The sequence below is a fragment of the Durio zibethinus genome, chromosome 11 (genome assembly GCF_047325235.1).
Source record: "Durio zibethinus cultivar Kanyao isolate XHJ-2024 chromosome 11, ASM4732523v1, whole genome shotgun sequence".
In the NCBI taxonomy this organism is placed as follows: Eukaryota; Viridiplantae; Streptophyta; class Magnoliopsida; order Malvales; family Malvaceae; genus Durio; species Durio zibethinus.
This window is the reverse complement of record NC_143172.1, coordinates 22325116-22340986: the sequence shown is the minus strand read 5'-3', so window position 1 is coordinate 22340986 and position 15871 is coordinate 22325116. Positions and strand designations below refer to the sequence as shown.

General features: G+C 28.8%; 1 protein-coding gene across 1 annotated transcript; it reads left to right on the top strand.

Moving 5' to 3' along the window:
* The first annotated feature begins 3378 nt into the window (after positions 1–3378).
* LOC111290656 (transcription factor WER-like) lies at positions 3379–5025 on the top strand. The gene is made up of 3 exons (XM_022882060.2): positions 3379–3671; positions 3751–3880; positions 4429–5025. The coding sequence occupies exons 1-3, from the start codon at positions 3530–3532 to the stop codon at positions 4835–4837; spliced, it is 681 nt and encodes a 226-aa protein (XP_022737795.1). The 5' UTR covers positions 3379–3529; the 3' UTR covers positions 4838–5025.
* Positions 5026–15871: the final 10846 nt, after the last annotated feature.

The window sequence follows — 15871 nt, the reverse complement described above, 5'->3', positions numbered from 1 at the left end:
TTAATTTATATTTGATTGATAGATATATATTTCATTAAATATGATTTTATGTGATTTTATTTGATAAAATATTAATGTACGTTTGATTTCATTTAATAAAATATTAATGCACGTGGGTTTTATTTGTTTTCATTTGTAACATTTTATAATTTTAAATTTTAGATATTAATGTACATTTATTTAATTAAAATTTAATTTTTTATTGCCATTATTAAATATAATAAATTTAATTTATTTTTTTGTTCTAAATTAAGAGACTTCTAAATGTTAAAGATAGAATAAAATATTTCAATATCAATCAACTTGCCATTATTAGACCATTATTCACTCACAATTTTTATTATTTCAATATTAACTCTTATAATTTAAAATCATCTTACTAATTGACAATATTTATGTTTTTATTATTGACTTTAAATCACCCTCAATTCAATTCATATTAAAAGTATTAAAATAAAAATTTTTTAATTTGACAAATTAAATCAATCAATATATAATTAATAATTTAATAAATACTACAATTACAATTATAAAAAAATTGATTCTCTAATCAATTATTTGATACATTTATATTTGATTAAATATAGTATCAATTTGAGTAATTGATGTATTTCATGTGTTAATATAGAAAGCAAATATATCAAATTAATTCTCCATAATTAAATTAATGGAATAAAATTATTTTATTAATCTATATTTGATTGATAGATTTATATTTCATTAAATATGATTTCATTTGATAAAATATTAATGTACGTTTGATTTCATTTGATAAAATATTAATGCACTTGGATTTCATTTGATTTCATCTATAACATTTTATAATTTTAAAATCTAAATATTAATGCACGTTGATTTAATTAAAATTTTATTTTTTTTATTGTCATTATTAAATACAATAAATTTAATTTGCTTTATTACTCTAAATTAAGTGATCTCTAAATGTTAAAGGTAGAATAAAATTTTTCAATATTAGACTATTAGTCATTCACAATTTTTATTATTTCAATATTAACTTTCATAATTTAAAATTATTTTATTAATTAACTTATAACACACACTTTGTATAAGTAGCTCTAGGTTAAGCATAATGCAAGTTTAACCGCTTTTTACTTATTTTATATCTTTTGATCATTGTTCAACTCTACTTTAATTTTCTCTCTAATATATTTTTTTTCAGATGTTGAAAGATTAAAAGGCAAAACTCCAGATAATGATCAAGCTTTTGAAAATTCCAAGCAAAAGAAAAAAAAATAGAGCTTCAAAATGAAAGGTTTGTTTTTTAAATCTTCAATTTCTTTATGTTATCAATTTCTTATGTTCATATTAATATTTTATATTACTTTATCCTTTTAAGTTAAATAAGATATTATTATTATTTTAGTGGTCAAACATTAGAGATAGCTCTTTGGGCTAACATTATTAATTAGATTAATGATAATGTCTTGAACTGAATGCAACGTTCCATAGAGTTGGTTGTTACTTATAATTCAATCAAAAAGTTCAAAGGTACTTTCAAAATTGTTATATTTTTTTTATTAAATTTCATAAATATCTATAACTTTTTTTCAATTTTGTAGACATTTGCAATTTATCTTCTACAAGTGGAACAAAGATTTACATCAATCTAGATATTTATGAAGTCTCAATAATTTTATAAAGGTATAATAGCTTAGACAATTTCTTTTTAAATTAATGCTTTTATGACAAATTAAAATTTTATTTTACTCTTTCTGGTATTTAGTTTGCCTAAGGAAGATTCTAGTGTAAAACTTTATGGCACATTGCATAAAAGACTATTTTCAGATGAGGTTTTAATGTTTAGAAATAAAAAGCCTTTGTTAGAGATGAAATCAATAATCACAAAGCCAATGTGCAAGAAACACCGGAGAATCAATTGCCGTATTTTTGTTTTAATAATAACTTATGGAAGAATTTTTTATGAAAAAAGTTTGTGTGTGAAATTGATTTTAAAGATGAAATTTTTGATTTCTTAAAAGTGAAAATATTATTGTCTTTTATTTAGAGATTATTTGGATTCAATAAATTATAATTTGAGTTTTCTTTAAAATATGATAATTGCATAAGTATATTAAATATGTAATTAATTTATTTTATTATATTAAAATATATAAATTTAAATAAAAATAATTATATAAGTTATGAGTTGTTCCTAAATTTTATAGGTTATATTATCATTTAAAAATATATATTTATTTAAGATTTGTTAATTTATGAATATATTTTCATACATTGGGTTTAAACTAGTTGAATTAATTTGAAGATGCAATTGTTATTATTGTTATTATTATTATGGTATATATGAGGTCAAGACCTAAAGAAAATTAGGAATGAAAATTTGTTAGTGTCGAAGATTGAATTCTAACCTTACTAAAAGCTACCTTCTAAAAAGTTGAATGAACTATTTGAATTAAATATCGGTTCAATTGTTAAATCCTTCTAACTGGTAAGCGTTTCTTTGTTGTGAATTTTGTCGAACACTTGAAAGGTCTTGTTGTGATCAGTGTAGATAAAAGTCAATTGCCAAGACTGTCTTGCTCAATTGTTAAGAATAAAAACTCGTCTTTGTCTCTGACATATAATCCTGAAAAAAAAAAAAAAGGTGATGCTGTGAATAAAGGAAGCATTAATAAGTTTCGTTGATTTTTGTGAAAAAAAAAAAAAAAAAACAAGTTGTGGAGTGAGTAGTTTATATATAGCTTACCAGAAGGAGTGCTTTGTAAATCTTTAACCCTTTGAAACTATGCTTGTCAAAGATATGAGTTGTATTTGAGTCACTTTGTGTGTTTAGATCATTTGATATAGTGTTAATGTATAAATATTATATATTATGGTGTATCATAAATTGTTATTTCATTGATTAACCAATTTAAAGTTTTAAAAATTTTAAAAATAATATTCTTAAATTTTAAATATTTAATTATTAAAATAAATTAATAAAATGATGACTTGTAACGCATTAATAATATATAACAAGAATACATTAAATTATAAGTTTATATTTAATACATTATAATATATAGATTTTATACATAATCAGTGAATTAAATTATTATATTTTTTAATGAGTAAATATTAATTTTTAAAATAAATGTATCTAAATTAAAATTTTTTAAAAAATTAATTCATTAATAAAATATTATTATTTAATTTATTTTATTAATAAATTATTATTAATTGATTCACTAATGTGCATAAAATTTATACATCGACGATGTATAAATATAAAACTCTTAAATTACGGCCCAAATCTTCTTCATTGCTATGCATATGTTTTTGGGTTACAAGCAATTCCTACTCCACCATAGCGTGTCCCTTAAAAAAGACAACCTAAACTATTGCTTAGGCTGGGAGGCCTCAACACAAAAAATATTCCAATTTAATTCCCTCACTATCAAACTGTCACACAACTATATAAGCAGGCTACTGCTAACCCAAACCTCCCAAATGCATCTCTCTCTCTCTCTGATATTTCTTTTTTCTGATCTTTTCTTTGAAAGAAATTAGGATGGCAACTTTAAGTACAGCGAAGATGACAGAAAAGAGTGAACATAAAAAAGGGCTGTGGACAGTGGAGGAGGATAGAATTCTGATGGATTACATCGGGGTGCATGGCAAAGGGAAATGGAATCGGATATCCAAAGTTACAGGTTAAAGGGAACCGCTAAGTTGGCGCGGCTGTTGTTGTTTGGCTACAAACTTACTAGCTTTCTTCTTACTCTGGTGCAGGCTTGAAGAGATGCGGCAAAAGCTGCAGGTTGAGGTGGATAAATTATCTTAGTCCCGGTGTTAAACGTGGAGATTTTTCTGAGGAAGAAAATGACCTTATCATTCGCCTTCATAATCTCCTTGGCAACAGGTTCATACATATCCCTCCTTTTTTCCTTTTAATTTCCTTCCGCAAATTGCCTAATCCATTTCTTCCATTCCAAAGAAGGCTAACCCTTTTCCTTGGTCCCTCTCTGGTTCACCCCAACATTTGAATTTGATATGTTGGAGAGTAAAAAACGGCAGTACTTTTCACTTTTTTTTTTCCTCATTCCATCTACTAAACTATTCACCAGTTATTGTGTCTGTGCTCACAATTATGATCAACTTCTGGTTGGTGGCATGATCATTATTGGCAATTATGCCATTTTTACCACTCCTCTGTTTAAACAAGTTAGCGAAGTCAAGTCATATTTTATCCATTTACTGACATCGGAAATCATGATATAATTAACATTTAAACTATGCCGACAGCTGTTGCATACTCTGTTACAATGTTAAATTCTTAATTTCAATGATTAGACTACAAATCATCGCTGCCTGTATTAAAACAAATATTTCAACTACTACCACAGTGGATTTGCTTGCATTGTCAGTTAGTATTCAGCCGTATTCTGATTTAATAAATTTGATCTTAAGGTGGTCCTTGATAGCTGGTCGCGTGCCCGGAAGAACAGACAATCAAGTAAAAAACCATTGGAACACTCATTTGAGCAAGAAGCTCGGGATCAAAAAGGGAAAAAATAAGGATAGCGCTTCTTCACAAATTTTGTCTAAAGAATTTAAGCAGAGTTGCAGTACAGCGAGGGATCTAAATTTTACAATATCCCACAACTATGATGGTGGAGGTGTAAGCCAAAAGGAGATCACTGGAGAAGGGGAAACGCAAAATGCAGTTGATTTTAAGGATGCACAAGAGCTTATTACACAGAGTGATGATGACTATGAAAACTCTAGTTGGTTTTTTCAGAGCGATCTAAAGTTGCAGACACCTAATGTAATGGAGTTCCCAGACGAGTCGCTTGATTTTTTTTGGCATGATTTGTAAAATCATTTTCCCCTTTGTCATAATCTCCTCGATAGAAACTGAGTTTAGTTTCTTTTTCCCTATTGATAAAATTGTACAAACTTACACTACCTTTTAAGTAATTTTTCCCTATATATAATGCTAGTTTTAAATAAAATTTTCATCCCATAATGGATAAGCAATGAAAAATGCAGAGTTTGGGCTGTTGCTTTTGTTAAAAAAATCCCCTCCATGAACTAATAGATAAAATCTCCCTCCCACTCTCCCCTTTTTATTTATAATTATAACAATTGGTAGAGTTTTAGATCAAGTTGATTTGCCTTTTTTTTTTTTTCTTGTGGGGAGGGGGGGGGGGGGGAGATAAAAATTTGCTTTCATTAATTAAGTAAATACTCAACTAAAATTTTAAAAAATATATTTTTAAATAAACTAAATAAATTATAGTAGCACCAAACCAAATCAAATTACTTTAATTTATTTGCTTTATTCTTCGGTTTGTGCCTACATTTGGATCTTTCCAAGTTTTAACAAGTCAAAAAATTCTGTCCGGTATTTTTTAAATTAACAATTCAAATTACTCATATAAACAAAACAAATTCAACCTAAATACCAAAATAAGGGTCCAATTATATACTGAAAACCAAATTTCGTTCTACCGATGATGCCAACTATAAATAAACCATTCTAAGTAAGACGTTTGCTTTACTCTACCCTTTTATGGCACGTTTGGGGAATAGCAATTCCTTTCCCCTCTTATTCCCTGATAAATAGTAATTCATAGGTTTGGATCATTGAATTGATTTTATAGGTAAGGGTGAGGAAAAAATAAAAGAAAAAAAATTGATTTGGAATTGTAATATTAGATTTGAATCGAAATTCGATATAAATTTGGACATTTAAGTATTTTTATTATATTTGGATTAGATATTAGATTGGGAAGTGAAAAAAGTGAAAATTACGAAACCGAATTAAATAGTATATTTTTATTAGTTTTAATATTATTTTAAAATTTTACAAAATAAAAATAATTATTTATTTATAAATTTATTTAAATATATTAAAATTATATTAAAATAATATCAAAACATTAAAAAAATAATTTCAAAAATCGATGAATTAAATCAAATAGATTTCAACTTGAACCAAATTAATTTAAATTCAAATCAAAATTAAAAATATATAATATTATGTATTATCCAAAAAATTAAATGAAATTCGATGTAATCTGAAAAGTTATAAAACTTATTTACAGGTAACAGCTATTACGACCTTATTTCTCAAAATCAAAGACTATTTATTCGGTGTTTCATAGAATAAAGGTGTCAGTTATTTTTACTATTTTACCCTCTTCTTTTTATTGAAATTCCATTATTATCCATATGTGAGAGAGAACTCGTTAGAAGAGCCTTCAACATTCCGACGCGAGAAGGTCGATTATGATCGATGGAGCACTAACCCAACATTCCAGGGGCCATATCTGGGCGTTGATATGCTGAATCCACTCCAAGAGACACAAATCCAAGTCGAAGCAACCACATATCATTGGCAAAGTCTGTTGATATAACTAGACCGGTTCAATGGCTAGCAATTTTGTGGATCAATCTAAAATAAAAGGCGTCGTTGGTGACTATTATCCCGTCGGTGTTGATCCTATATTGTTTTCGATGATACCAAAACTCTCTTGTCTTTTATGTCTAATAAGTTTAATTGAGTGTTTGAGGAATAGATTAAAAAGATAATGTAGTTTAAGACGTCAGATTTGATATGAAGTGTGTTTTGAAGAAAATTTGAGGAACAATAGAATATCTTTAACTTCAAAGGTAATACCAGCCAAGAACGACATGTTTGAGATTAAATAAAAGTGAATGGAAGTAAAATACTCAAAAAAATCCATCAAGAAAACAAGGTCTAAAAGTGGCAATCAATTGCCCTGGCCAAGCATGCAATTTGCCTACCTGGCAAGAAGATACAAGTTAGAATGATGACATCTGAATGTCCTTGTCGAGCATCTAAATGCCCATCAGACAGAATGGTAGCATCCGAATGCCTTGGGTAAGGCATCCGAATACCCATCATCAGAAGCCAAAAACTCAACTTCCAGAAGCATGGCATCCAAATACGCATAGCAAGGCATTTGAATACCTTGGAACCAAAAAAGGTAGCATCCTAAAGCTCAAGGGAGAGCATCCGAATGCTCTTGAAACAGAAAGGTGGCATCCGAATGCTCAAGGCATGGCATTTGAACGCCCTTGAAAAAATTTTCAGACAGTAGTTGAGTATCCAAATACCCACGAACAGGCATTCGAATGCCTAGTCGTGAAAATCAAATCTTCACTCTGCAACGGCTATAATTTGAGAAATCTCTAGAAATCTTTAAAGATTTTATCCTTCAATGGGTATAAATGTTTTAAATGATCAAGAATCAACATCTTTCTATATATATACCTTAGAAGATTGAAGAAAAACATCCAAGTGATTATAAAAGCATTGAAGAACACAAAAATCAAAATCTCTACAAATTCTTTGAGTTTCAACTCTTATTTTTTAGTGAAAATCTGTAATGAGTCTTATTAGTGTAATCAAATCAAAGAGTGATCATATTCACATTTGTAGAATCTTGTTGCTTTAATTTGAAATGTGAGAAACATTTTATGGTTAAAGATTGAGCTGAGATTTGCTCAGTTAGGTTGAGTGTTTTGTAAACATTGGGTGAGAATTTGTACTCTACTTTAAGCTTGGGATTAGCACACTATTGTAAAAAGCTTGGTGAAAGTCGAAATTTCATCAAATAGTGGATTTACAAATCCTTGACAAGGCTTATCAAGGTAGTGGTCGTAAGTCAAGGAAGACCAAACCATTCTATATCATGGTGCGTCCTTATCTTCCATCAATAACTATTATTTGGTGATTTCTTTCGTCCGCTATAAACTTTAATTTGATTAAGTTTGCAGCACTTCACTCATATTATTTTATAATCAAAAAGTGTTATTCATCCTCTCTAGCACATCCTACTTGGGATTAATAGTCGATGGTGGCTAGAATGAAAGAAGGAAAAAAAAAGAATAAAAAAACAAAATGTTTGAAATTTAATTAAATATTTTTTGTATGATATTAAAAAATAATTTTTATCTTAAAAATTATTTATTGAAATATAAAATGAGATTTAGTAAAAAATAAAAAATTCTAACAAAAATATTATTATTTTATTAAAGGTTAAACGTTATTTTTAATCTTATTTCATACCTATTCCTTGACATAATTTAATTAACCAAATATATTCATAATATTCTTGATCTATTCCATTTTACAAACCAAACTATAGAACAATTGTTCTCCTTCTATTCTATTCTTGAAGAATAGCAATTCGATTTTTTTTTCTCTATTCTATTCTGCAAATCAAACACGTTGTTAGGAAAAACTCTAAAACTTATACTTCTAGCAAAATTGGGTTCACTATTTGCCTTTATAGGGGAACAATATTAGCTTATACACTTTTTTTTATACTTGATATTACCACTGAAATTAAGAGTTTAATATTTTATTAACAGATAAAATGATTATTGGCAATATTAACTTATACTTACTTCTAGCCAAAAGTAATATTTTACCTTGTCTTTCTCACGTTTATTCTTTCTTTCGCAAGATAATCTTGTAAATAGTGACTTTTTTTGACCAAATATCTTGTAGGGTCCCTCACCCAAAGAATTCTTGCGAGTCAGATTCTTTATTGTACGAAAAAGTTTGCTGAAAAAAAAAAACCACTTAGGAGTAAGGCGCTTATGCACCTTTTTCTCGTGTATATATGATATATATTTTTTGGCCACACAAACAAAAGTAATTGATTGATATTTAAAACTTGTATTACAATAGTCGATTAATCTCACAACCTTAGCTATTAGATATGAAAAACCGTTAAAGATTATTGAAATCTTAAAAAACTCTTTCAATCTTTCAAAATGTACATCGAATTCAATCTAAATCTGTCAAATTTGAACTTTAAAATTATTAGAAATAATAACTCAAATCTCATAAGAGATTTGTTTGAGATTGATTAGATATTACTTGATAAACAAAAAAACTTACAAAAAAAGAATTGTAAGAAAAAAATAAATTTTTAATAGATAAACTTGACTTACAAAAGAAGAATTTTAAAAGGAAAAAAATTCTTAATAAGTAAGTTTGTATGCTTATAAATAGATGAAGTTTCTATAAGGTTAGGTATGCAAAAAGATATAAGAGAGTTATAGGGTTTTATAGGATAGATACCCCATTACAAGACTATTAAAGATTTACATCATATGAGTGTGTATATTTAAATGTTTTAGAGTGCACTAAAAGAGATTAAGATGGTCTATATAAGTATATGTATGTGAATAGACTAGAGGAGATTGAGAGGGTCCATATATGTATGGTGCATGGGTGCACAAGGATATATGTTTGTTTGGGTTGAAAATAATCTAAAGGACTAGAAGAGATTGAAATGGTCTTATAAGTATTAATTGTTGAGTGTGGTTGATATAATTTGTATGTTTGTAATTCTTCGCAGCTAGTGAATTTTTTTCTCATTCGAAAAGGTAGGTCAGTTGGATCGAATTACGTTAAATTGTTGTCTTTCATACGATTGATTAATTAATGGTTTGATTTTACTTTTGCTAGCTTGGATATTTGATTGGATTATGGTTTTTTTCCTAACAAGTAGTATCAGAGCTATGGTGATCTTTAACAAGTGGTATCAGAGTATGATTCAAGCGATGAGAAGAGGTAAACCTAGAGGAGCTCGATTCAAGAGAATAGTTTGAGTTTATATTTTGAGAATTGAGGATCGATTTACGTAAAATATGAAGACATACAAGAGAAGATGATTGTGAGATTTTCATTGTAGATGGAGCCAAGTATGTCTAACATGAAGATTGATGATTTGATGAAATTTGAGTCAAGGTGGAGATTGTTAGGAATAGTGATCAAATCCCATAAGAGCTTTGTTTGAGATTAGTTAGATAGTACTTAATGAATAAGAAGACTTCCAGAAGAAAAATTCTAAGAGAAAATAGTTTTTTAATAGGCAAGTTTGACTTACAGAAAAAATTTTTTTATGAGAAAATAGATTCTTAATAAGGAAGATTGTATGCTTATAAATGGATAAATCTTTATAGGGTTAGGCATGAGAAAATATATAAGATAATTGTAAGATTTTATGGGATAGACATTCCATAAGACCACTGAAGATTTGAATATTTATGAGTAGACTAGAAGAGACTAAGAGGATCTACATAAGTATAGTGTATAGGTGTACAAGGGTATATATTTGTTTGGATTGAGAAAACTCTATAAGAATAGTTGAGATTGAGAGAGTCTTATGAGTATTGATTGTTGAGTGAAGTTGATATGATTTATATGTTTATAATTCTCTACAACTAGTAGATTTTTTTTTCATTCGTAGATATAGGTCAATTAGACTAAATAATGTTAAATTATTATTTCTTGTGTGATTGATTGATTAAAAATTTTATTTTGCCTTTGTTGACTTGGATGTTTGATTCGATAAGGGCTTTTTGCCCAACAAAAATAATGTGAATCTCAATGGCCTCAACACCTAAATGTCTCCAACCGAATTTATCAAATCTAAAATGATCGAAATCTAATTGACCTAAACACTCGACAATCTTTTTAGTCTTTTACATGTTAAGAAGACGAGTGAGTTTGAACCCAAGAAATTAATGTAGAGCTTTACGATTAGTTGGAAACAGGTCCATCAAATTACTTATGGTTTACTATTCTCACTGACTATGGACTCAAAAGAATTCTACGTTAATGTCTCTACATTGATTGTATGGACAAGTTTTTAATGTCAGAAAGTTATCAGTTTGGTGACGTTACTGAAAACCCTAAAATTCATCACAAGAATCTTGCAGCTGTACCAGCTTTTGAGTGCCTCTGATCACTAGCTGAATAGAAAACATCCATCTTTGAACACTTGGTATCGGCTTTATCCATTGCTTTTAGAGTTCTTTTACCCCTTTTTTCCTTGTTTTTTTTTTGTTCTTTTGTTTTGTGCTTCCATAGGGTACCCTGTTGGCTGTTGCCCCGTATCAGTAATGATCATTGAGCTACTGAAATTTCACACAATAATTTCCTCCACTCGTTGTCATTCTCTTTTGGATCTATAAAAATTTTTGAAATGAATAAAAAGGCACAAAACATGGAGAAATTATGTTAATTTGAAAATCTGTGAGGACGGAGGAGGGAATCTTTGCTTTTTCTTCAAAAATTATACGCTTCCCAGATTGCATGAAGACAACGAAAAGGGACTTAGAGCCATTAAAAAAATATATAATGTTACAAAAGGTCATGATGAACACAATGGCCTCTCTGCCAAGAAGCAGAAGGGTTGGGCCTTTGACATTGTCGTCTGATACAGCCATATCAGGCAACTCTGGCCTGTTTGGAAATTTGCTTTTGAATGTCACCCCACCGCAAACAAAAATTATTGCTCCTTTTGAAATAATGTACATAAAGTTGACTTTCGTTTCTCTTCTCACATTCATCCAACTGAATTTTGTTTCAATTTCAAAGACAAACTCATTCAATACGAGAAAGGTATAGCAAGCCAAATAAAAAAAGTGGGTTTGTTTATACTCTACATTAGACCTGTTTAGACCGGGTGCAATTGTGCAAAGCCAAGCTCGACTGACCTTTTGTTCATATCATGCAAAAGATTTGGCCTGACTTGACCCATAGAGCCTAAAAACTTGAATTTTTTTCAAAAATTATTAAAATATTAAAAAATTTACATTTGTTAATATTTGTTAATATTTTTAAATTAAAATTAAATGAAAAATATGTTTCTATTAATTCATTAATAATTCATATCGAATAGGATAGAATCCGAATTTAAAAATCCTTATTCAAGGCCCGACTTAAGTACGATCGAACACTGAAATGGATTAATGGCCCAGTAGACAAGTCTTAAAAGAACACTTCGTCATGCCAATGAGGGGATGTAAATATCACTTGAAAAAAGGATTGAACCCAATCAATATATGATAATATAATTAAATATATTTTAAAAAAAAGAAATAATAATATTGTTGTTAACTAATTGCCTGACTATGAATATGAGGACAAAGGTAAAGGGTTTTAGATTGTAGGGGCATAAGAAATATAATTAATCACATTAGTTAATTATGCAAAAATAATCTCTTTCCCCTTTGGATAAACATTAATCTTTGTTAAATGATCTTCAATAATGATGTGAACATTTGACCTTAAGTTATTGTTGCGATGATTGGCAATAATAATGGGGGTTGAATGGACATTGGGCGGCTCTAAATCTGTAGAGGGTGGTGGTGGTCCATTAAATCATGTTTAGGAGATGTTGCCATCAACATCAATCTTGGAAAGAAAATTAGGATGATACATGTGCTTGCACTTTCCTATATACTTGATTGCTAGATATGTAGATAATGGCATTTTAGCTGGAAAAGAACATGGTACCCATGATTACTGATATATGTGGCAGTCATGGAAGTCGTTCTTTTTTTCAATCAAAGCCTAGGAAAATCCTACAAAATACAAAAGGTTCAGAAAGAAAAAGAAAATGTGAATTTCTGAAGGAAAAGAAAAAGAATGAAGAATTTGCAATTGTGGGTGGAATAGCCATTAGCCCATTTGATTGCATACAAATGATGGAAGTTCGGGCTGAGATAGTGGCTTCAATGGAGCCTCAAAGCAAAGAGTGGCTGACTAGTTTGGGTCGTTTGATACATAATGGTAAGATTAATTTATATGAAATTAAAAATAATGATAACATTAAGATCGATAAGAGTTACGATGATGAAATCAAAATTACAGATGAGATCATGTTTGTATGGTAAAAATAGACGTGACAGCAAGGTGATGGGTTGTGACAAGAGAAAAAGACCAAAGATGTTAAATTAACATCAATATATTATGTAATTTTATAAAAACAATTAAAATTTTAAAAATAAAAATTCAATCTTTTTTGTTTTGATATCAAATAATAATTATTGTAAAATTAATAATAATTAAAACTCCAATGGTTTATGCATTTTGATTATACTTTTTTAAATTAGGATGTGTTTTCATAAACCATTGAAATTAAAATTGCAATGATTTAATTTTTGTTTGATTTGTTAATAACTCATTTTAAAAGCTATTTAATAAAAAAAATTTTCAATGAAAAAGAATAAAGATCTTATATACTTAAAAAACTATTTGATGTCTTCAATCAATTTTTTAAGGAAAACTTTTGTGCTATTTTTTGGTCAATGAAAAATTTTGTGATTAACTACATTAACTTTGGGGTCTATCCTTGTTAACGACAATTTTCCTTTTTACCTCATTACACGTGGAGCTCAAATGGGGAATGGTTCATTTGCAAGTATTATTAGGGATGAAGGGACCATTTCATAAGGGCTTTTGTTGCGAAATAGTGAGGGATCTTAACATATCATTTTGGAGGAGTCAATTAATTAATATAATATATATATATATATATGTATGTATACAAATAATATAGGAATAAAGTGTAATGATAAATTATTTGAGATACTATTAATGGAGTTTTTAATTTCATAAGCTGGATTAATAAGGTGACATATGTCCAACTTTTTTTTAATTATTTTTTTTAAGGGGAGAGCCAATTTATACAAAACAAAAAAACATTTATATTTTTTTAAGCATTGATTTTAATAGATTCAATGAATAAGAAAGATAAGTTTAAAAAAGAAAAAATAATTTAATTTCATCCCTTAGATTGATTTAAATCAATAGTTAGAAAATTATATAAAATTAAAAAATTTTGCACTGGTGTAAGTTGATCTCTTTCCTTTTTAAAATATATCATAAAAAATATATGTCATCCTATTAACCTTATACGTAGAGTTTAAAAATTATGTTGATAATGTATTGATAATTATTAAAATGTAATAAGCTCATAAAAAGTATAAAACAAAAATATTACTATCACAACATTAAACTTTTATAAATAACAAGACTTTCAAATTAATGGCACTATGGTAGAAGTAGTAATTATAAAATATTTTTTAATGAATATAGATATTTTCTTGATTTTTTGGCAATTAAAAATTGAAATAAAAAATAAAAAATATCAATTGTTAAATAGTATAGTTTTTCATTAAAAGAAGAAATATATATATACTTTTAAAATAATGAAGTTGAAAAATTGATATTATGTTATTTTTCTAACCTTTTATAAAGTGATCATATTTTGATTTTTGCATTTAAATATTATTGTAAGACAACATGAGATAAAGATTTAGAGTAAAATTAAATGTCAAAAACTATAAAGAGAGGAAAAGTTGTAGTACAATAAAAAAGGAAAAACAGGTTTGGTACTAATTGGAGACTTGGAGTTTTCTTGAAGAAGTTAAAAAGTTAATTTCGTTTTTCTTATGTTTACATTCTTGTGGCTTAACATTGGTGAAAATTAATTTTAAAAATTTGTAAATAATGGTTGGAGGGTACAATAAATAAACAAAAAAAGGCTTTAACTTCTCATAAATTGGAATGCATAAAAATTAACTTATAAAATCACAAAGATTAAAAATAAATGAAATGAACAAGATTAGTTTGAGGGATCAATTTAAATTTGTAGCACATTCATGCTTCTAAAGAAATTGGTAAGCAAGGTTAATTACTCAACTTTGTTCTACCTTCTTTTGGAAATGAAGAGAGGGGGATGCTAGAGGTGCTAGAGTGAATTGGGACCTTATTTGTCATCCCAAATCAGGAAGAGGGCATGATCATAGAAGTATATTAGTAGTTAGTATGGAACCATTCTTGTATTCTCAAACACAAGATGCTTTTATCTCAATCTGGACCCATTTTGGTGGCATGGATCAAAGCATATGTTTTAAAAGGGTAGTGTTTTTGTCCAATCCAATAGTCTTCTACATGTAGTTGGGCTAGGAAGAAAGTATTACAATTTAGGGGTTAAGCAAAACGGCCTGGTTGTTCTATTCTTTCAAGATGTAGGAAGTAAAACAAAATGGACTGCCTCCAAATCAGGTAGCTTCAACATTGCCAATACTTTTCACTCTATTCAGCATAAATTGCGTAAGGTGCATGGGACAGATTATTGTGGTTTCCGTATAATATTCCCAAACATAGCTTGATAGCTTGGATGGCTGTCATGGATAAGCTTCCAACACTATAAAGGATTTCTAGTTAAGGAGTGGTTATTGACACCGCTTGTGTTTTATGTGGACAAGCTGAGGAAAATAGAAATCATCTATTTTTTGGATGTTTTCATTGTAAGCAAATATGGAAGGATGTGTTTCAATGTTATAGCATTAAGTAGGTTCATGATTGGAATGGGGAATTTTCGCCCCACCAGTACCGTTGCAACCACCAATGAAGAGAAAAGGCAGCAGCCACTTCTCCCACCAACAACACTGCAGCAATGCTAGCGACTGGAGATCTTCACTTCACACAGCATTCATCGGAAACCTCAACAGAAGGATATCCAGAGACGCGCTTTGAAATTACTTCGATGCCTTTGGAAAAGTCAAAGATGTGTTCATATCTTTCAAATGTGATAACCATTACCGTTTCACTTATGTTTTTGTAAGATAGAAGGAAGAAAGAGAACTCCATAGAGCGATTACTCAGGGGAACGGTAGGAAAATTGATGGCTCATTTATTATTGTCAAAAATGCATCTTTTGGCAGGGGACAAAGACGAACTTCAACCTCACACATTATACCTAAAGAACCTATCAGCTCTTAGCATCTGTCTGGGTTTTCCAAAAAGATTGAACAGGGACATACTGGAGTTAGAAAGGTTAGGGACAATAGCTCCTATAAAGACGTGTTGGCAGGTCCCATGCAAGCTCAAGATAATAGTCATGGTGTTGAACCTCCACTAGCACCCCACAACCTTCCCATGAAAAATGACTCCCCTCCAATATGTTTCGACATTGAGGTAAAGCAGGATGACTTTGATTAGCTTCAAAGAAGTACTATCGGCATCCTCCATAAATTCATACACCACTTTTTAATTCAAAGCTCTTTT

Coding starts and splice junctions, on each gene's coding strand:
- LOC111290656 (XM_022882060.2), top strand. CDS start 3,530: ATGGCAACTTTAAGTACAGCGAAGATGACAGAAAAGAGTGAACATAAA. Junction 3,672..3,750: donor TCGGATATCCAAAGTTACAG/GTTAAAGGGAAC, acceptor ACTCTGGTGCAG/GCTTGAAGAGATGCGGCAAA. Junction 3,881..4,428: donor CATAATCTCCTTGGCAACAG/GTTCATACATAT, acceptor TTTGATCTTAAG/GTGGTCCTTGATAGCTGGTC.